The sequence below is a fragment of the Leptosomus discolor genome, chromosome 2 (assembly GCF_034619465.1).
Source record: "Leptosomus discolor isolate bLepDis1 chromosome 2, bLepDis1.hap2, whole genome shotgun sequence".
Classification (NCBI taxonomy): Eukaryota; Metazoa; Chordata; class Aves; order Leptosomiformes; family Leptosomidae; genus Leptosomus; species Leptosomus discolor.
Window position 1 is genome coordinate 2,530,649 of NC_141392.1, and position 21,806 is coordinate 2,552,454.

The following is a 21,806-nucleotide window of genomic DNA, read 5'->3' on the forward strand; positions in this document are numbered from 1 at the left end:
CAGCTGCTGTTTGCCTTCAGTGCTATAACTCAGTATAAAGGTATGGCTGGCAGCATTTCAATGCCACTCGCTTTTCCCTTGCTGCTGCTGCTTCAGCGGTAGGAACTGCTGTTGTATTTGGATATTTGCATGCGGGGAAGCAGGGGAAAAGGGCTTTCTTCAGTGGCAGACCTCTTGCAGGATTTTGTTGACATACTCATTTTATGTATGAAAGCATACAGTCAGGCTTTCTTTGCAAAGCCCTCTCTCACAGAGCCAATATGTGTATTTAAACTAAGTGACAATGTTATCCCTTTAATACAGCTTTTATTGTTCAAACAAATATTATTTTAAGCAAAGTGAATTCAGGAAGGATTCTGAAGGTGAAACAACAGGAACCGAGGAAAGAGAGAAGGCAGAGGAGAAGATGGTGGGGACAATGGAACAAAGACTCCCCACCACCAGGCCCTTACCTCCACAGCAGAGTGAGATCCTGAACACTAGCTCTATTTATGTCCCTTCCTTCCAGCTGCACTTTTTAAGGCCATCAGAAAAGTTACAGAACAAATGTAGGTGACAAAGGCAAGGAGAAAAGATTTCAACCAGTGTAACGTAATTAAGCAACGGAAAGGAAAAATTCCTCTTATCCCAACGCAACAATCCTGCAGGAAAGCAAAGGATGGGGGGGGGGAAATAAACCCAAACAATTCTTGCCAGCTACCTCCAATTCACTTCAAGATAGCAAGTCAAAGAGTGACAGGCCTGCAGTCTCTAGGAAAGGATACTCAAGAAGTAGTATCACGTACCAGATAAAACAGCCAAAAACTTTTGGGGTAGGAAAGACTGGTTTTCCCATTATTCCAGACTGACCAATGAAAGAAAAGGCATGACTTGCTGAGAGTTAAGCTGTGGTTCAAGTATAATAAGAATTATCCCGTTCTGGAATACTCACAAGCCATCCAGAGTAGTGAGGTTTTGAAACCAAAGCGCCCAGACACTTTTCAAGCCCAGGGAAACCAAGGAATCCCCCTACAGAAACCACCATCTCGGAGACCAGATCCAGCAAACGGTGACAACAGAGCTTAGCCTCTCTGGCAGCAGGTTACCTGGCAAGCCAGAGTCTCAAGGCACTGCACGCTGGTTGTACAAAGAAGCATGCTTTACGAAGAGGGTTCACGCCGAAGGATGTTCTGTGCTTTGCTGACAGATCTGCTGTCGGGTTCTCCAACAGCAGCGCCCCAAAGGCAGCTCAGGGGCTGCCCAAGAGAGCGGCAGCAGCTCAGCGACTGCAGCGACCAGCCGCCAGTGAAAGGATGCTCATCGATGCACCGAAGTGGAAACCGCCACAAAACCAAAAATGTCTCAAGTCCAAATTTAATGGTGATGGGGGGGAAAAAAAAAATTAAAAAAATCAGTTGCCCATGAAAACCTGTAAACCACTAAGACAAGACATCACACCAAAGCCGAGGTGCCTGTCTGTGCCCTCCCCCTTCACATCCAGGTGGAAACACCTCACTGAAATCACCAGCTTCATCTTCAAAACACCCAGCCCAGGCAGACAAATGGTACCACCTTCCATTTGCACGAGGAGAAGGCCAGGAGAAACTAACAGATCTAGCCTATTTTTGTGGGTTGTTTTAAGGTTGGGGTTTTTTTGGTTTTTTGTTTGTTTGTTTGTTTTGGTTTTTTCCCAAACATACTTGGCTTACACTGAAGTCTTTTAAAAAAAAAAAAAGTCATAAAGGAAGACTGACAGCAACAGGATCCAAGCCATCATGTGCAGCATTTCAGGCCAGCATTTCTACCAAAGCAACAGCTCATCTGGATTTAACTCCCTTCTCTTAGAATTAAAATACTATCTACATGAGTAGCACAGCAGAGCCAAAAATTGTAGCCAGGAAAGCGAATCCTCTAAGATTTCCCCCTCACCCCACTTCTAACTTCTGTTTTCCCAGAGGATCTGAAGGAACACAACCGTTCCTCCCAGCCAGCCGGTAGCAGAGGTTGGAGTAAAAAGTCGCCTGTGTCAGCAAGGCGAGCACGTGTGACAAAGCACATGCAAGAAATAAGACCTTATATCAACAAAAATCCAATCAGCCAAGTGCGCCTTGAAAGCTAATTACGATGACTAACTGAAACAGACACAAAGCTAGAAATAAAATACAGGAAAAAATCAGGAGAGTTAGTTCAGCAAATGAACCCCTCAATTACAAGCCATCACCCATTTTACACCACCCTGGGATCTGGGCTCCAGCCTTGGTGCAACCTACAGCTGCTTGCCCACAGACGACAGCAACGCTCACAAGAGCACCCAGGACCTTAAACAAGGTGTCCAGCGGTACATAGGCAAAAGCTACATTAAATCCTCCTGTTTCTTGCAACGGGGGTGCTCAGACTAACCCCCTTTTACGTGACCATGGAATTACAGCCACTGCCCTCTGGCAGAGACCACGGTTCTCGCTTGTTCTTCCAATCCCTCATTTTCAACAGCAACAGCGTCACGGGTATTATCGTGAGGCCAATGAAAGAGAGAAATATTCTCACTCCTAGAATTTACACACCATCAACAGCATCCATTTCTTTTCACTCCTTTTTCTTTTTTTTTTTTTTTAAACCTCGCAATAGCTAGACACATTTCTTTCTCATTTCCCCGTCTACCTCACCAAGCATCTCACAGATCCTAGTACTTTTTAGCACCTTCCCCTGCTTCCTCCTTCTGCGAAGCTTTTATTTAGGCCTAACAAGCAAAACGCTCATACGGCGGTTTCCTTCCCCCACTCTCCTCACTCACCGCTTCCTCTAGACTTGCTTTGAGACAATCAAATGCAATTCTTACATTAAATATCTGTTTATTCAGAATTAGCTCGGCTGGAGCTTTCCTGCACGCTGCTCTACGCCAGGAAAGAAAGTTTGCAGTGTCACGAGGCAGGGTTCGCTCCTCGTTTCTCTTCGCTGCTCTTTTAAGTGTCTGTACAAAATGCCCTGCTGACCCAGCTGAAGCGGAGTGATAAGCAGCTGATCTACTGTGTTTTACTGAATGTCTCCTATCTAAAACCATCTCCTTAAGCAAGCCATATGCTGCAAACATACTTTGAAATGTCTCCATAATAATCTGAGAAGCAGAACTGTTTGTCAAGTAGCACACACACGACTGCTGGCCACTTGGAATAACCATCAGCCACAAGTAGATGCATATGCTTATTGTGATCTGCAAAAATCAGCATGGCATCCTTGCCAAAGCTTAGCAAATGCCAGAGTGGTTTCTAGTTTCGGTAACTACCCTTCAACTTTGGCTAATCTCTCCTTTTACGCAGAGTTTCGAGCCCAATTACCAGCCACGAATATGTAACAAACTGCTTTCAATTTGTTGTGGTGATATTCATGCCTTTCATCCAACATCCCAACATGAAAGACTTACGGTATTAATCATGCACATCATAGTAAACAGCCATTCTCTACTGTCAATTGCATTTTTCTGCTGGAATAGGGATTAAAGTCCTGAGCTGCTTATCATTTGACCAGCCAGGAAACAATTATTGTGCTATTTTAGCCAAAACTGAAGCTTGGTTTCTATGGGTAACGTCTTCAGATGCAGCTACATGGTTCAGGAGCTTGCCTATCCCATTTTGAAAAACAATTTAGGAACTTAATCACAGCTAAATGCAGGGCTGGTCTACGCAAGGAGTCATTCAGGAATAACTTTCCAAAATTCAAGATTAATTCTAGAGCTCTTGGCTAGAGGCTCTCTTTCACAACAGCAAGCTGCATTAAGCCAACTTGCATTCCTGCACTGCAAGCTACGTGCGCTTGAAAGATCCCACGGGGCAAGAACAGCCCCAGCATTTGTCTCGATAGAGTTCGCAGCTACTGGATGGCAGTAGCTAAGCCACTGCAGCCCTTGAGCTTCCAGCTGCACCCCGCAATAAGCCAGCTAGTTGGATTTATAGGATGATTACCCAGTTGCACAGCCAGAAGTTGAGTACATTTTTCGCGCTGCAGTCCAAAACCAAGCATGAACCTCATGTAGGTGCCCCACGGCTTATTTATCAAGGAGCTGAGGGCAGTGTGTGGCTGCCAGGTGACCCCGGGCGCGGGGGGGCTCAGCACACCTTGCAAAGCCCCCTCAGGGTGTTGCACAAGTGGTTGGAGCACAGGCCAGGCCGAGCTCCACGCCGTTACAGCTGTGCTGCCATCAGTAACAGGTAATTTAAAGCTAGTTCAAGAGCGCACCCACAAGTTACAGCCCTGCTTTTGCCTAGGCGTAGCGTACGTGCTCCTTCAGTCAATCTGTTTGCAGAAGCATCCCCCTAATCCCACTCTCACATTGCACTGGAAAGCTCCTGTATTCTTACGCAGTTTCCAAGGATTCCTCATTTGTAGAGGTACAGGGAACAGCAAGGCGCTGTTTTGCACTACACCTTAAAGTGGGGATCTTCCCAACCTGCAGCTAACACCACTGCCCACTTCTGAGCTCCAATTGCCAGAGGTAAGAAGGTCTCCTTATTCAGCAATTATTTGATGACTGGTCAAGTCATCTCCTTCTCAAACACATACTTGTGAATTTTAATTGCGCTAAATACAAAAGAAAAATCTCTATTAAAAAAAAAAAAAAAAAAATCACTGACATTAATTCCTCTCGGCCTTCGTTAGCATTTGGGAAACAAACACCAGAGATTTCTTCCTCCTGTCTTCATACTTGTAAAAAAAATAGGAATACGGCTTAGCACATACTTAAAGTAACAAAATGCGTTAGAATATTCAGACTTTCCTTTCGCTTCTTCAAAAGCTGTGTTCTGCTCTGGCATCCAGAATCCTTGATTCTCAGATAACTAGATCAGAGCCTGTTTTCAACGGCTTATTCCTTCTTATCGAGGATGTATTTACCTTGGATCTGTCAGCCACAGGGATTGCACTTAATACCAGCTGCACTTTACCAGAGAGAAAAGGATGGTTAAAACTTCACTGATGTTCGATTCTCCGTTCCGCCACAGGCAAATCACTTAATCTCCATCTCATTTCCCCACATGCAGAGTGGAGTAACTGTAGGCAACGGAGGCATCGTAAAGGTGGAAGTTCACAGATATTACAGCGATGGGAAACAGCCATCCACAAGAAATCCTACTGGTGCGCTCTGAGAGGGATTTTCAGGGTCTAACAACCACAGTGGAAATGCCCCGGAGCAGTTAAGTTTTCTTAACACCCCACCTGGATTCACTTGACTGGCAGGGGAGTCCAGTCTCCCACCCCCAACCGGCTCTCGCTGCTCAGGTTACTTTCGTGAGCCTCAATTTCTCGCATTTCCACTATTTTGAGGGATGATCCGAGTCAGAACAATCCGTTTGTTAAACTTAGCAAGAGAGTGCCATTCTTCACTCAAATTCTACAAATGCCTCTTCCCACCGTGCAAGGCACCCAGCGAGCACCAGAAGGTGAAACGGCATTTGTAAGCAAAAGCCATTTCTCAAACATCTGAGTCACACCTTTGTTTCTCCTTTTTATTTCATCACAAAGGCACACAAGAGATGCGCAAGATTCCCACCCCCATTTATTTTAAAACAATTTATGCCAATTAGCGAAGGACCATTTCTTTCCGAAGCAGGAGCGGCAAGGGCAAGCAGCTACTCTCGCATTAAATGTCCACCTGCAGACATCCTAAAGCCTTTCTCACAGCTTGACTTTAGCTTTCAGTGTTATGTCAGCCCTTCTTTAGGCGACATTCGCTAATTTGTCTTTAGGAACTGCCGTTCTTACTGCACCTTTGCCAATCGCCATCCTCACCCTGCCATCATTTCCATTTACACGAAAGTATCTCCACGCCATTTGTCCTACCCTACGTCTCACAGCGGAGAGAAGCCACAAGCCAGCCCATCACAGCCGGCGGGATTTTTAGTTACATCAATGATATCTCCCCTATGAAAGCTACAGCAAAGGGATAACAGCCAACACCACGTCCACGAGCGATTCGCGGTGGGAACGAAAGGAGCCACAAGGAAGCGAGGGGCTGGCCAGACAGATAAAAGCTGCTCGAGATCCTGGCTCATCACCTCGCTGCGCCCTCTCCCTGGGGCCCTGCAGCCCAGCAAAGAGCCGTGACCTGCTCCCAGGGCAGTGCTGGTGACTCCAAATCACCAGCCCACTCCAGCACCACGGCTGTCCTGCCTTATTTGCAACCACCGAAGTAACTAACTGCATCTACGCTGCTGTTCACTACTAGCACCATACTAAGAACACGGAGTGCTTTACAGAAGCGTATACAAAGGCAGAGTCCCGCTCAGAGGAGTCTGAACATTACTAGACCACACAGCTCTGTAGATTTTGGGAATACAGTCATACAAGCATATGCTGGGGTAACCTTATCGCCTAGCCTAGAAGAACAAGTAGAATATTTAAAGAAATAACAATTTACACTCAGCTGTCTCCCTCTCTAGTTCCCTGGTTGTCTCCCTTCACCAGCCATGGACAAGATTATTTAGGCATTAAAATTTAAGGTAGCAGTAGTCAACAGCTGACCAGCGCAGCCAATGCACTGGTGCAAAGACCTCCTTGTAGGCAGCCAAAATGCTCTGAAGACCATGTTGCACTAAGCTAGGGCCCCCAAGTCGTGTATTCCCAAGAGTCAAAGCACCAGCATCAACCAAATGCCTCTGCTCTGGCACCCTCAGCTCTGCTGCCTCACAGAGCCAAGCAGATATAGTGCAGCTCACCCAAACACATCAGAGGCCCCGACAGCCAGCCACCACCTTGCTGTCTTCTTTTCTCCTCCCGACAGAGCAGTATCTTCATCAATGGCACAGACGGTGGGATCGAGCGCACCCTCAGCAAGTTTGCAGCTGACACCAAGCTGAGTGGTGTGGCCGACACGCTGGAGGGTCGGGATGACATCCACAGGGACCGTGACAGGCTTGAGAAGTGGGGCCACGTGAACCTCGTGAGGTTCAACAAGGGCAAGGTCCTGCACCTGGGTCAAGGCAACAGCATCCCCCAGGCTGGGGGATGAAGGGATTAAGATCAGCCCTATGGAGCAGGACTTGGGGGTGCTGGTGGATGAAAAGCTGGACATGAACCCGCAATGTGCGCTCACAGCCCAGAAGCCAACTGGGGTATCCTGGGGTGCATCAAAAGAAGCGTGGCCAGCAGGTCGAGGGAGGGGATTCTCCCCCTCTGCTCTGGGGCCCCCAGCACAAGAAAGACACGGAGCTGCTCGAGCAAGTCCAGACAAGGGCCACAAAAATGATCATTGGGATGGAACACTTTTATGAGGACAGGCTGAGAGAGTTGGGGCTGTTCAGCCTCGAGAAGAGAAGGCCCCAGGGAGACCTTACAGCGGCCTCCCAGTGCTGAAAGGAGTCTTATAAGAAAGATGGCTGAAAGCCTGTTGCTATAGGGCAAGGGGTAATGATTTTAAGCTCAAAGAGGGCAGATTTAGCCTAGATATAAAGAAGATTTTTTAAATTTTTTTTAAAATTCATTTATTTTTTACAATGAGGGTGGTGAAACACTGGACCAGGCTGCCCAGAGGGGTGGTAGAAACCCCATCCCTGGAAACATTCAAGGTCAGGTTGGACAGGGCTCTGAGCAACCTGATCCAGCTCAAGATGTCCCTGCTCACTGCAGGGGGGTTGGACTAGGTGACCTCTAAAGGTCCCTTCCAACCCAAACTGTTCTATGATTCTGTGAGGATCCCTCTTCCCTCATACCCGTTCAGATTCCTTTAACCCTACCTTTCCTTTTTGCGAACCAAACCCGAACAAACAAAACCCCAAATGAAAAAAAAATAATAATGATCCCAAAACCACAACTACACAGATATGTGAAGAAGAAAAAAAAAGAAATGGAGACTACGGTTGAAAAGCCAATTCAGGATTCAAGGGGCCTGCACTCACTTTAGTGTATGATCTTTTATGGGAAATGGACAAGGTGCTCCTGGAAGGAAAGAATAGCACTTTCAAATGAAAAAAAAAAAAGGGGGGGGGGGGAAAGGATCATGACCTGCTTGGGTACAATGTGACAGAGCCTCAGACCCTAAAACAAACCAGAGATGCAGAGCAGCACGCAAACAGCCAGCACCCCAACCCTGCAAACAGCCAGCACCCCAACCCTGCAAACAGCCAGCACCCCAACCCTGCAAACAGCAGCTCCAGCCTTTCACTGCCCGTCACTCCCGAGAACTTCGCCCTCGGGCAGACACCGGGCGGGGGAGGGGGGGGTGTGTCCCAAAGTCCCCCCCGGGTGACAACGGAGAGGATGAGCTGCCCCCGGGCGCTCCACCGAGGGCAACCCCCCCCCTCCCCTCCCCCGGCGGACAGAAGCGCCGCATCATTTTGGCTTCCAAGGATGCGCCCCGCTCTCCAAGGGTTTTGCCCTGAGCAAGTCCCAGCGCACACCCCCACACCCACCCACACCCCCGCTTGCCCCTCGCCCCGGGGGAAAGGGGCGCACCCCCGGGTACCGGGTACCCCCCCCTCCCCTCCTCCTCCTCCTCCTCCCGCCGCCGGGCCGGTGCAACGCCTCCCTCTGCCGGGCAGCGGCGGAGCGGCACGGCCCCGCCGCCCAGATGTGCGCCTCCTCCCCCCGCCCAGATGTGCGCCTCCCCCCCCCCAGATGTGCGCCTCCCCCCCCCCCCCCCCCCCAGATGTGCTGCCCGCCCGCAGCTGGAGAGGCGCCCCCGGGCAGGACGGGGAAGCGGGGGGGGGGGGGGGGGGGCAGCTTCGTTCGCCTTTCCCACAGGCGGGACCGGGAAGGAGCCGCTCGCAGCCGGCCCAAAAGTCAGGAAAAAGCCAGCGGGGGAGTCCAGCCCTCAGTTCCAAGAAACACCCGACAGCGGGCACGGCAACTCCCCGCCTCCCAGCGAGCCCTGGCCCAGCTATCCCGTTGGTAACAGCCCTTCTCTGACCCCACTTTTGCGGAGCCAAGACCAGCTGATGCCCGGGATCTCCCTGTCCTGTCTCTTTGATGCAGCGCTTTTGATCGCCAGCTCCCTGGGTTATCACACGTTTAATTTCTTCTTTTGAACACGGAGCAAGTGCTTGGCTATTAAAAAAAAAAAAAAAGAAATCCCACACCTCTGTTGTTCCTTCAACCCCTTCCCCCAAACAAAGGGCAGATGAAAGCTTTTTTTTTTTCCTTTTCAAAGCAAGTACATTGGATCCTTACAGAGCAGAGATCTCACCAGTTAAACGGGGGCACTGAGATAGGAAACACGGGGGCTCTGCTCTCCCACTTCTCCCCAGCACATCACTCTGTTGGATCCTGGAGGCCCTGCCAGATCTGCATCCTGCTGTGCAGGGTCAGTGCTGCACCCCTCCCCCATCCCCCACAAGCCTGGGAGGACATTGGCATGTTTTTCTCTTCTGAATTTAAACCTGCAGCTGATGATTGGCAAAAGGTGTCTGGGACACACGGCCTTGATGTGTTCACCTCGAGTGCTTGAGTGCAGAAACGGTCTCAAACTTTTCGTAATAGTTTCAGTCTACGTAAGACCTCGGCTACCAGGTATAGCCTAAAGAAACCCCCATTGCATTACCAGACGCAGGTAACCACAGCATCTCCGAGAACAAACCAACATTTTCCACTGTCTCTTGTCTGTAAGAGACAACCCCTCTGCGCAAAAAAATACCAACATCTCACCTACCCTGATGAGGACTTCACAGTGAACTGTCTCTCCAGAGCTACACAGGCAAATCAGTTGACTGTGGACTTAACCTATGCTGACCAAAGAAGCCTTTGGCAGGGTTCAGGACACTTCCACAGACAGAGTAAGAAACATCCTCCACCCCAAGCAGTCTTTCACCAGTAGAAATGCATCTCGCTCCGTTGCTTTTGCCCGCACATTGGCATTGGGCAAACTGCAATTTTTTTCCCCAGCTCCCAACTCTGCCCTCCTCATAACAAGCTGTAGCCACGCTGGCAAGACCCATAGGCATAGGCTACGCGTAATGAGCCACGAGAGCACAGTATGTGTGGAGAGAGGGGCTGGAAGCCCAAAATTGCACTACTCCGGCAAGCAGAACAGCAGTAATTTGAATTAAAACACAGACAATACAGTAGGGCTTCTGGTTGACGGGAAGTGACACAAGATCTCTGAGTTTCCAGCATGGAAGTCACTTAGTCTTCTTCCTTAAAATTAAGAACAGCAGCCCTAACAGCATGGCATCCCTTACTGCCACTGCTGAATTGTTGTCTGACTGCTGAACCTCCAAGGCCATCTTCTGCGGCATCTTCCACTTAGCAGAAGCCACTTAGTATATCTCCCTCCCCTCTCTCAAACTCATCTGAAATACATATATATATTTCAAAAAAAAAAAAAATCCAGTGCAAACCTGACACGGTGATAATTTTTAAAGCTATGCTGCTCATGTCAAATTATTCAACATCTATCTTCATGTTCCCACAAAAATTAGCATAGGATGGTGGTTTCTGATGACACCTATAGTGAAATATTTTGACTTCTACCAGCAAGTTGCAAACAACCTGTCAAGAGGATAATGTCAATTTTCTAGTACTGCATATTAAAGCCAATTGAGGGCTTATCTAGTGTGTGAAGCTACTGACCTGACCTAAAAACAGAGGCTCTGGTGTCACAGGAGGGTGAATCTGACACACTACAGCTGGAGAACAGCAAGGCATGCTGAAGCACAGGGCTGGACAGATTTAATGCCCTGACCTTAAAGAGCTGCTAAAGAGCTATGGAAGTCTTGGACCAACCCAGTCCTTTGGTGAGGCTGTTTCTAGAGCCCTCCAGTTACAAACCTCGTTCCTGTAACCAAAAGGCTACAGCCTGAGCCACCACAGATTTAGGGGCTGCACAACAAGGAGAGATGGCTGAGCACAAAGGATGTGTGTGTCTCTGTGTGTATGTATATACACACACATATACACACACACACACAGAGATAAAGAGAGATATATATGTATGTATCGTTTGGAGGATCACTGTGCTCATACATCACCTTTTCCCAAGAGTACCAGCCCAGAAATGGCTCCCAGGAGCCAGCTCCACCGCTACTCTAGCCAGTATTTCTAAGGGTTGGACACAGAGTGCGCTGGGGTAACTGCAAGATCACCCGAGAGCTCCATGTCTGGACTCCTGTTCAAAACAGCTAGAGGCAGAGGAGAGGGACTGATCCGGGTCACCAGGCTCAAGGTTAACATTAGAATGTGTCTGTGCACCCAGAAAGCGGCAGCAGAAGACAGACAGGCACACGGGTTGCAAGAGGGTGCGAGGCATCCTGCATCGAAAACTCCAGCAAGAGAGGGTTTTTACAGTTAAAAGGAGCAGGAAACAAATCATGTCATGCGTACATGAAATGAAAAAGCACGGATGTTTATGGTCTAAACCCAGGATATGTTTTACCGTGACACTCCTCCATCACAGCTGCAAGAAAACAGTCTTCCACTAGATGTTTTTGGCTGCCCGTAGTGGCATCTCATAGGTGATTCAGTGTGATGGTGTCTCTTTAAATGAGGAGTTTTACTGTGTCATTTATTCCCCAGCTCAGAGGCCAGGGCAGGACTACTCCGTACCACCAAGGGCTTCACCCCCACCAGTTTCAAGTGGCTGAAGTACTGCAGCCCATCCAGCCCCTCTCATCACAGCGCTGGGCTGCTTTCCCTGCTGCCCAGCCTAAACCTTCCTTTTATTCCCTTCCCATCACCTTGCTGTAGCCCCTCATCACCCACCGTGGTGACCATTCCCGAAATGCCTTTTCTGCAGGTGAATGACGAGAGGCAGGGAACAAAACTTCCCACTCTTATTCAGCCTGAAAGGCTGCTGCTGATCAGCTGGACTGTGCTAGTCGCAAGACAACCCGGACATGTTCAATATGTTCTGCACATGGTCTCAGCAAAGCAGCAGCCCTGTGCACGCTCTGAACCGGAGCTACGCAAGTCCTGGAGCCGGCAAGGCTGACTAGGAAGCGAGAGGCATACTCTTCCCCTTGGAAACACTGCCTATTCTCCCCTATCAGTCTAATTTATAGCCTGTAAGTGTTGATAACTCCACAGCTGGAAAGGTAAGCCCCTTTTCTCCTTACCTCTTCCCTCCCTCCCCCCAAATTCTGACATTTCCTAGAGCTCTATTACAGCTTGCTCCTCATCTTGACCAGCAGCGTTAATGCACCAGGACTGAAAGGCACACGCAGTTTGGGAAATGGGATACCACAGAAGGCTAATAAAAGTTGCCTCTTGGCAGTCTGCTGAACTGCCTTCCGTATCAGGCCAGCCTTGTCTTATTGCGGCAAACAAGGCTGAAAGGATGGGAGCAGCTAATGAGAAGAGGGTTTCAGACACACTTCAGTCATTACAACAAATGCCAATTTATCTAACAAGCCTCTTCAGGTAGCAGGCTAAAAGCACCTTGACTCCTAATTAAATTGCACCTCCATTGCAAATGCTGCTTTCCCAGAAACCTCCTTACACACATTTTATTTATACCATTCATCTCAATAAACCTCTCCAACAACTCCGCTCAAAAGACAGAGGTCTTTTGTGCACATCCATGTGGGTGTATTATTTAAAGGGTACATCACATGGACACTTTATCTAGTTTAATCTGATTTAATCTCAGCAGATTTACTAAAGTGAAATATATTTATAGACCCATAGAGATGTCTCTCCCCATCTCCATCGGCATCAATAAACATTCAAAGGCAGAAAAAGAGCTCAAACACGATACTTGAGTTCCCATCATTTCTATATTAAGCAGCGCACGAGACGGACGTTCACGACCCAGAACACTCACGTACAGCTCAAAGCTGTGGCAAGACACTAACATTTAGGACAAAGCGAAGTGGAGGGGGGCAGTAGGACTAGTTTCTAATCCTGCCTTAGTTATCCTCACAAATAAAACTATCAATCCAGCTCTGCTGGAGCCATCAGTAACAGCAATCTTGCACTCAAACAAACAGCGCTGGCTGCACAGGGCATGAAATCAGCGCCGGGCAGTGGACTGAAGGCAGAATTGGGGAAGACAATATGAAAACTATTAGTCACTGTAGAAGTTTGCAGATACACTGCTCTGGGCTGCACTCAGAAAGCTGCGTATGAAGGCACCTGATGGTCTCAACAGATAGTTTGAAGAGGGCGGGGGGGGGGGAAGAGGAGGGAAGAGACTCGATTTCTCCTTTGTGTAGTTGAGTAAGAGAATAGATAGAAGTAGTGTACCATTTTGGCTTAAAAGGATGCCTTCATGTTAGTGCATGTCTGTATCTGTGCTTTCTTTTGTACACAGCTTCTCCAATCTCTCTCTGACAGAAAAAGACAAAAACAGTAAGTTATTCTGAAGATCTAATTTAGCAGCAGCTCTATCAAATGCAAGTTCACTGAAGTGGATGAAAAAATACAACAGGCAACCTTCTAAAGTACATTTAAGCAAACCCGGTTTTAAGCTCTGTCCCTCTCGCTACGAGCCCGAGCGGAGAGCCTATTCTACAGCCAGTGACAGCTACTCGGCAGCAAGCACACCAAAACAAAATAATACAAGTTTGGCTAGAAGCAGATCAGCTGTTTAAAAAGACTGAATAACCTGCTCTGACCAGGTTTCTGTACCGCAAACTCATCCTACTCCTCATCTTTCCAGCCTTCAGAGGGTCCTACAATTTTCCTCTGGACATGCAGACTGTGAGAAAAGACATATACTGGGAGGAAGAAAGAAAGAAGAAAGGAAGCTAAACACCCTCTATTTAAAGCGGTTATTTTACAAAACGGACCCAAACTCACATTAACATCCCAGCCCTCAAGGAGAAAGGAGGAATTGTTTCCATTAAAGAAATACATCATTAAAAAGTGACCTACAAAGACTTACCCATAGCCAGTGAGACTGAACTGATCTTTGCCAGAGCTCACACAAGAGACTGGCTGCGTGCTGTTAAAAAAAGGGGGAGCGGGGGGGCTGGATTCTCTCACTGGGGTCTCTCTTCAGAGCTCAGAGAGCTTGGCTTGTTAGAGGCAGAGGCATGCCTTCCAGGAGGACTTTACAGCCACGCACAACTGAGTTGTAAGCCAAGATAAAGCCGGCTTGTTGTGAGAGGCAAGTCTTGTGGGTCGCTTTTATTTATTTTTTCCCAGTGTATTGGAAATGCAGATCTTGTAAAGCGAGAATTAAGAGAGGGCTGGGAGAGGGGAAGGGGGGCTGCACGGCTGGCTGAAGGAAATCCCGGCTGTGCGCTCAACCCAGCGCTTGTGCTCGGTGGGGACACGGGGTGCCACCCCCAGCCTCTGCCCCCTGCCCTGGGGAGCCCGACCTCTCAGGGGGGACACCCGAGCTTGCCATTTGCCATCCTGCTTGCAAATAAGGAGGGGAGGCGAGCACCGTAACTGCAGAAATAATGATAATAGTAATAAATAATAAAAGAAGGGGAAAAAAAAAAAATCGAGGGGCTTGTCATCGGCTCTGCCACAGATCACTACCCGCCCCCACCATCCAGAAGAACATCGGCAGCAAAGTTCAAGAGGGTGCAAAAGCAGCCTTAACCCCTCGCCCCCCCGGGGAGGGACGGAGCTGCCCCCGGCAGCCAGGGAGACCCCCGGCCCGGAGACCCCCGGCCGCTCTCCTCTGGCTTTCCCCGTCCCGGTGCTCCTGGCAAGGCGGCAGCAAAACCCGCAAGGGCAACGTGGGGAGGGGACCCTCCGTCCTTCCCCCCCCCCCCCCCCGCCCCAAAGAAACCGCAACTCGGAGGCGCTCCCGCAGCCGCCCCGCCGCCTTTCGCCCGCCGGGGGGAGGGGGGGGGGAAGTGGGGGTGTAGGGCTGGGGTCCGGGGTCGCCCCCCGCCCGGCTGCGGCCAGCCCGGTGGCAACCTCGCCAGCGGGTCCCTGCGTGCCACCTCGGCGGACTGGTAAACCCGCGGCGGCCGGGGGTTACGGCGAGGAATTATGAAGTCGCGACAGGCGCTGGGAGCCCTCTTGCTGCATAAATCTCTCCGCTCCGGCTGCGACGAGCCCCGCCGGCATCATTTACTTTCTCCTGCAGGTGCTTTTTAACTTTGATCCCATCGCCAACCCCCCCCCCCCACCACCACCACCCCCCTCCTCCCAAACAGCGACCGCGACAACGTTTCTTACCGTAAACCCCCTGTCCCCTGCTGTACACCGGCACCAGAGACAGGAATAAAAACCAGATCAGCTCCATCTTCAAGGCAGAGCCTTCATCGCCGGCGAAGAAAAGCAGCCAAAACAGCCCAGGCAGCATCCGGCGGCGGAGCGGGGAGCAGGCGAAAGCCTCCCCAAACGCCGCCCCATACGCCCCGCTCCGCACCGGAGCCCCTGGGGCGGAGGTAGGAACCCCCCGCCACCGGGGCCGCCAGGGGATAAAATTTAATAATAAAAAAAAAAAAAAGAAAGAAAGAAAAAAAGAGAAAAATAAATAAAGGAGAGGGCGAGGGAAGGCGGCAGGCAAGGCAGGGAAGCGGAGCGCCGCGTCCCCTCGCCAGGTTGCTCGAGGGTCACCAGGAAAACGGGCAGCCGCGCCCGCACCCGGGGTACGCGGCAAACGGCACCCCGGGAGCACCGGGAAGGGGGAGGAGAAGGGCCCGGGCCAGTCCAGCGGTGCCCCCCCCCGGTCCCTGCGGGAAAGGGGTTTTCTTTGTTCAGCGGGAGCCGCCGAGCGCTGCCCCGAGTCCCACGCTGCCCCAAGTGCTGCCAACTTGGAAGAGTCCTCGCCCTCCCTCCTCCCGACGAGGCTCTGGCCGCAGCCCCAGGAGCGAACGGGGGGAAAGAAGGAGAAGGAGGTGGAGAAAAAGGGGGGGGGGGGGAGCGAGGGTGGGGGGTAGGAGCCAGCTGCTGAAAGGCGGAGGGAGGGATAGGTGATTCTCTCTCCTCTTTTCCAGATCTTCTGGGGAGGGGATTGTTGTAATTAATCAAATCCAGGAAGGATTTTTTTCCTTTTTTTTTTCTTTTTTTTTTTTTTTTTTTTTGGTTAAAGCGGCTCCCAAGAGCTCCCCCAGCTGCACTGCATCGCCCCAGCCAGCCTGAAGGGAGAAGCAAACGAAGAGCAGCGAGACCACGCACCCTCCAGCAGCTCAGCCCGGCTCTCCTCGCCTCCTCCCCAGCCTACCAGGTCCTTCTCCCTTCCAAAACTTTTCCCCCGACGTTATGTGCCGGGCTCGGGCTGATGCTTTGCCTCCGCTGCTTGCCTGCTCCGCCCGCCTCGCAGAGGATTTGCGGCTGTACAGGGGTCCCCGTCGCTCTTCCCCCCGACGGCTGCCGGAGCTCCCGGTGGGAGCTAACGGGGGGGGGGCTGCAGCTGGAAGGGAATCGACGAGGAGGGACGAGAAGCTGGACAAAGTTGGGTTCCTCCTGCCAGACGCCGGCTGGAAACCGCTTGGCAGCTCACTGCCCCACCGCTTGCTTTTTTTTTTTTTTTTTTTTTTTTTTTTTTCTTCCTTAAGCGCCAAAAATCTCCTGCAAAAGTTGTCGGGAGCGTCCACCGCTCCCCAGCCGGGGGGCACAGCACCGCACCCCGCCAGCCGGGCTGGCCCGGGGCCACCTCGCCTCACCCCGCCCTGCCTGCCGGCACTGCCGGGCACGCTGTATTTTCTTCCCCTTTGGCTTTCCAGGTTTTTCCCCTCCCCTTTTCACCATTTCGTTCCTCTTCGGTTAAAAAAAAAAAAAAAAAAAGGAGCCAATTAAAGTGGCCGCGCTCGGCAGAGCCCTGCCTCCTGCCCAATTCTGCGGGCCTCCCCTCGCCCCGACCCAGTTAGAGCCCACCCCGCAGGGCTGGGGAGAAAAAGGGACTTGCTTCGGGCGGAGAGATCGGCTGTCAGCCCGGGGTCCCTCCATCCTCAGGACACTCGCGGCAAGGTCGGCTTCTCCCGGGCGGGGGAAACACACCTGGAATAAGGAAAGCCCGGGGGTAGCGGGGGGCTGGGGGCGCCTCCTGGCTTGCGTGGGTAGAGAGCCGGGGGAGGTGGAGGGGGGGCAGCACAGGTTGCCGATGGAGGGGGGGATGGGGGTCTCCTGTGCAAAGTTTTTTAGCCCCCCCCCCCCCCCCCCCGTAGGTTGCAGGGTGGTGGGGCTGCCTTGTGCATGCTGCTGGGGAGCGGGGGGCGTGCTGTGCGGTCCCGGTGCGGGGGTCGGCGGTACCCGTGGGGCTTGCTGATGTGTCCCGTCCCCCCCCCCGGGCGGTGCTGCTGCTCGTATAATCCCGGAGAGGGGGAGCGCAGGGCCCCGGGGCGAGACCCCTGGCCGGGAGGAGATGCTGAGCGACCGCCCCGGGCATCACCCCCGGCATCGGGGGGGCTGCGTGAGCGCCGGTGCGGAGCCGTGCTATGCCATCCCCATCTCCATCTGGTTTACTGAGGGGATAAAACGCTGCTTGGGGGGAGCCTAGACCAGCTCGCCCCCCCGTCCCCGGCTCGGGGCCGTGGCAACGAGCCCACCCCGTGAAGCGGAGCCAGCGCCGTGGACACCCGGGGAAGCGGGCGGGCTCCGGCGCGGCGCTGGATGCGCCCCCCGTCCCTTGGCGACGCTGGGTCTCCCTCGGCCTCTTCTCCCCCCCGGGGCTGGGCCCTGCGTGCCCTCCCGCCGCGGCCACGCGTGGGTTTGGCAGCCCCACGCCGCTCACGGCCCCCCCCCCCCCCCGTGCCCCCCGTCCCGCCCCGTCCCGCCGCTCCGCATCCGCGGCCGTAGCTGGCGGGGGGTGCTACAGGCGAAGGGAAAGCGGGTGGAAAGACGTACCCCAGCAGGCACCGGGTGGTCCTGTGAACGAGTCGCTCCCCGGATAAAAAATGTAATTAAAAAATAAAATTAAAAAAAAAAATATTGGGAGATACGGCCCAAAATGCGGCTGGCTGCTCAGTCGTGCTCTAACAAACCAGCAATTAATAGATAGAGCCGCTAATTAGTAAGCAGTTATTCCTATTGTAAATGGTGCCTGGCGGGAGAGAAAAGCAGTAGGGAGCACCGGGAGGAGAGCGGCAGCTTCGCCCCACACCAGCATCCATCCCTGCGTGCAGGAGGCCAGGCAGGCGGATTTCCCACTGCACCTTCCTCCCTCGCTTGGCAGGATGTTGCCAGTATAAAACTGCTTTGCTTGGTTTTGGTTACTGCTTTTTTTTCCCTTCCTTTTGTATTTTTCTTTTTTTTTTTTTTTTTCTTTTTTTTCCCTTCTCCTGTAACTGAGCTAAGGGAACATTTGCCAAGAAACTGTGGGCTTCACACTCTGAGATGTCCTTTCCCAAGATGCTTATGAAAGCACGTGATGTGAGCCAATTTATTCTTTAATACAATAAACCCTTATCTGAGAAGGATTTCCAGCAAGGTGGGTGGGTGGTGGCAACATTAATACAGGGCCTATAGGTAGAAGGAGGCAGCCAGCACCAGGGAGGACAGGGGGAGCAGCCCCTTTTCCAGGGCATGGGGAGAACCAGGAGCTGACAAAGATGAGACAAAGTAAAATTGTCCTCGTCTGCATGAAGCAGGCTGAAAGCCACACAAGGAAATGAGATGGAGAGATGTTTGCAGATCCAGGAAACTTCATGGTGATAAAAAAACCCAAAACATGGAGACATGAATCTCGTTTTTTCTACTCCCAGTTTTGAAATAAGGATATTTATGGGGCATTTTGTAGCCTTTCCTTTTTTTTTTTTTTTTTTTTCAGGGATTCCCGTTAGATTATGGAATATTGCCTCAGAGTTTGAACGAGTACGAGTCACGTATCTGGATAAAGAGTCTAAAAAAAATAAATCCCGTAAACTTGTGCTTCACACCCCTTTTTTGTGTTAACATTCAATGCACGTGGTCATGTTTCACTGGCACAAATGCTTATGAAAAATGAATTTCAAAATAAACTGCCAAAGTATGTGAAACAACTCAGCTTTTTCATGGCAAATAAAAGTGTGCCAGAAGTACCTTTGAACTCATCCAATTAGGGAACAGTAAAAAACCATAAAGTAGACTGACTGTGAGCAGTCCATTGAATTAAAGGGAAAAATAATTGGATAATAAATAATTAGAAAGAGCTGTTGTCTGTCCATGGATATTCTGAGTGGAAAACAATACTGCCAAAACTCAAGTACATAACTGCATTTGCTAAATAAGGTAATGAATAATTATTGGTTGAGGCCTAATAAATTGTGACATTGATAACTATGCCGTTTCCAATGGGTGACAGCAAGCCAGAGCTCCCCTGCACATTTCCTAAGCAATCTCCTTGCCATAAGGAAACCGTCGCTGTAGTGATTCCACTCGTCAAAAAGCAAAAATGAGGGATGTCTTTCCTCGCACCAGTCTGGTTCTGCAGAACGTATTTGTCCTGTCTTTCCAGATGGGAGGCAGTGCCTCTGGTCCCTTCTCAAGACCCCACTTGTCAAATGAGGCCTGTCTCTTTGAAATATTTGTACATACTACACCACCTATATTTCACAGCTACGTGAACAAGGAGACAGTCCCTGGGACAGATGTGGCGTTCAAAGAGAGCAAATCATACACAGCACAATGTCACCAGGCAAGAGACGAGTGAAGAACTGTGTGAGGCCAAGGTCCAGTTGCAAGAACATTAATTTCCTTTGTGTCAATGTTTTCATGCTATGGTCTGGTGCAGTCTGCCATTTATTTCTATTCTGGGATGATGCAGCTGTCCCTGGGCCCCAGTGATCTCTTGAGCTTGTGGCCTGACATTTCTGTCACCTCTTTCCTGTTCATTTTCTTCTCAGCACCGCGTCCAAGAATGTCTCCAGGATCCCTGAAGTTTGATCTCTTCCTCCCCTCCCTCCCTCCACATGCACGTGGAATTGAGCACAGCCCAGCCTGCAGCTTTTCCCGTGCTATGGATCACTAAAAGGGAGTGGGAATAGAAACTCAGAAGGGAAAAGGTACACAGTGGGGCACCTTAAAGGCAATGGGCAAAGCCAGTGTGACAGCAAGAGGTGGGAGTTGAGAAAGGGAAAGCTAGAGGACTCTCTGGCGCTGCAACAGAGATGTTAGCAGCGAGATGGGAAAACAAGGGGATTCTAGCGGCAGCGCAGCTCTGCATTGAGGAGCTGAGCACACAGGGTCGCTCCTGCGATGCTGCTGGGCTGGGCTGAGCTGGGGCAGGCTCTGCAACTGCGCAGCGCGGGGGCAAGAGAGAGAGGGCAGCAAGAGAGCCAAAGTGGGGGGACTGGGAAAGGCGAGGGAAAGCCAGCGTGTGTGGGGAGGGGGAGCCCCGTCTCGCTGCTGTAAACAAACTAAGGGCAACAGCACCAAGGGCTCTACAGAGCACGAACTGCTGGAAGATGAGAAAGCGTGGGTGAAGCTACAGTGGCAGGATGCAGCCAAACTGTCCACTGACTGTTTTCTTTCTGTTTAATTTGTTTTCACAGGAAAACTGTAAAAAAAAAAAAAATTAAAAACTGTTATTTGTCATTCTGAAGTGCTGTAGCCAGCATCTCTTTGGGGAAAAAAAATCCCCCTAGCCTAGAGCTGTGCTTCCCACCATCCTTAACACTAGGCTGGTGCTGCTACTGTCCCAGATCCTCCTGGGTATCTCCTGCTTCCAGTATGAAGCATGCCAAGATAGGGCAATAAATCCCAAGGGCTCTGCTTTGCTGTCCTCGGTTCTCCTCATCTCCACTCCAGGGAATATACCTATGCTGTGCTCGCTTTCTTCCCAGATGCATTTTACAACATCAGTAGTACCTCTGAGCCTCTAGTGTGTTCTCTGCTTTTCCTTTTATTAGCTGTCCTCATCACAGAGAATGTTTGCTGCTGAAAGGAGTGATGAAGAGAGAGTCCATCTCTATTCCTCACTCAACATATTCATCCTGCTTGAGCTTTACCACTCTTCCTCCCTGCAGTTCCCTGAGGCAGCCAGTCTCCAGGCCATGCTGGGATTTCTGGCGGCTGGTTGCTATTGTTATTGGCTTTTGTTATTTCTGCCTTTACCGAGTTGTTCTTTGACAAACTTGTTTCCTGGTGAAGGCTTATGTGAAAGCCACTGCAATCCATTGGCCCTGTGATCTCAATGTGTAGCCACTCTCCTTTCCTCAGCTCAAGTGCTCACATGAACACCACCCCACTTCTTGTGCACTAAACCCATGGGCTTTTAACTCAACATTTTCTACCAATCTCTGTGCTTTTTAGCCTATATATCTAGTTTGCCAGAGATGCTGCTGGTTTTTTGCTCTTGTGCTTTAGGACAGGTTTGGGCTGGTATAGGGGCGCAGACAAGCGTCTCGGCATCACTGGGAGCATCTTTTTCCTGCTTCACCCTTCTTTTGAACTTTTTTTTCCTGTCTGCCTCCTTCTCCTCCTGCATTCATGCTTTCTTCTTCTTTCCCACCCTCCCTTTCATGTGTAAAAAGTGAGCTGAAAAAATGTCAAGCTGGTGCTGGTCAAAGGAACTTGTTCTGCCTTTCTTCCACTTCCTTTCATTGCCTCAGCTCCCCTCTCCTAGCACACGTCTGCCAGAGTGCACTGGAGAGGGACGCCTTTTCACAGAGAGCAGATACAAAGGGTTTGTGCATGATTCTCCCCTCTTCATGCTCTCTGCCGTTGCCAGCAAAGGGTGCATCGACTGCAGATTTCGTCAGTGCCAGGCAGATGATCTGAAATATGTGATCTCTGTCCTGTGGTGGAGGTGATGGTGCTGGGGAGGGTAAAGGAGCTACTCCTGAAGCAGATGCCTCGTTCGAACACAACCACAAAGAGGGCTGTGTTTGAGCCAGTTGTCAGCACTCCCAGGAGACTGCACTACTTGAATTTCCCTTGAGAGGTTTTAAACACAGCTCACAGCATGGGGAGGATTGATTGACATGAGTCAAAGTAAAATCTATAGAGGACAACTCTCAGATGGGATCTTGCTGTTTAGACCTCGGTAGAGACAGCCTTTGGCCATAGACAGCACATTTCGTCTC

General features: G+C 50.7%; 1 protein-coding gene across 1 annotated transcript in view; it reads right to left on the reverse strand.

The window, feature by feature from the left end:
- The window catches only part of MDGA1 (MAM domain containing glycosylphosphatidylinositol anchor 1), a 143,304-nt gene extending 128,141 nt beyond the window's left edge, over positions 1–15,163 (reverse strand). Inside the window, exon 1 of the mRNA XM_086460540.1 lies at positions 15,037–15,163. Within this exon, the coding sequence (XP_086316666.1) occupies positions 15,037–15,163 (127 nt within the window). The remainder of the gene's footprint in view (positions 1–15,036) is intronic.
- Positions 15,164–21,806: the final 6,643 nt, after the last annotated feature.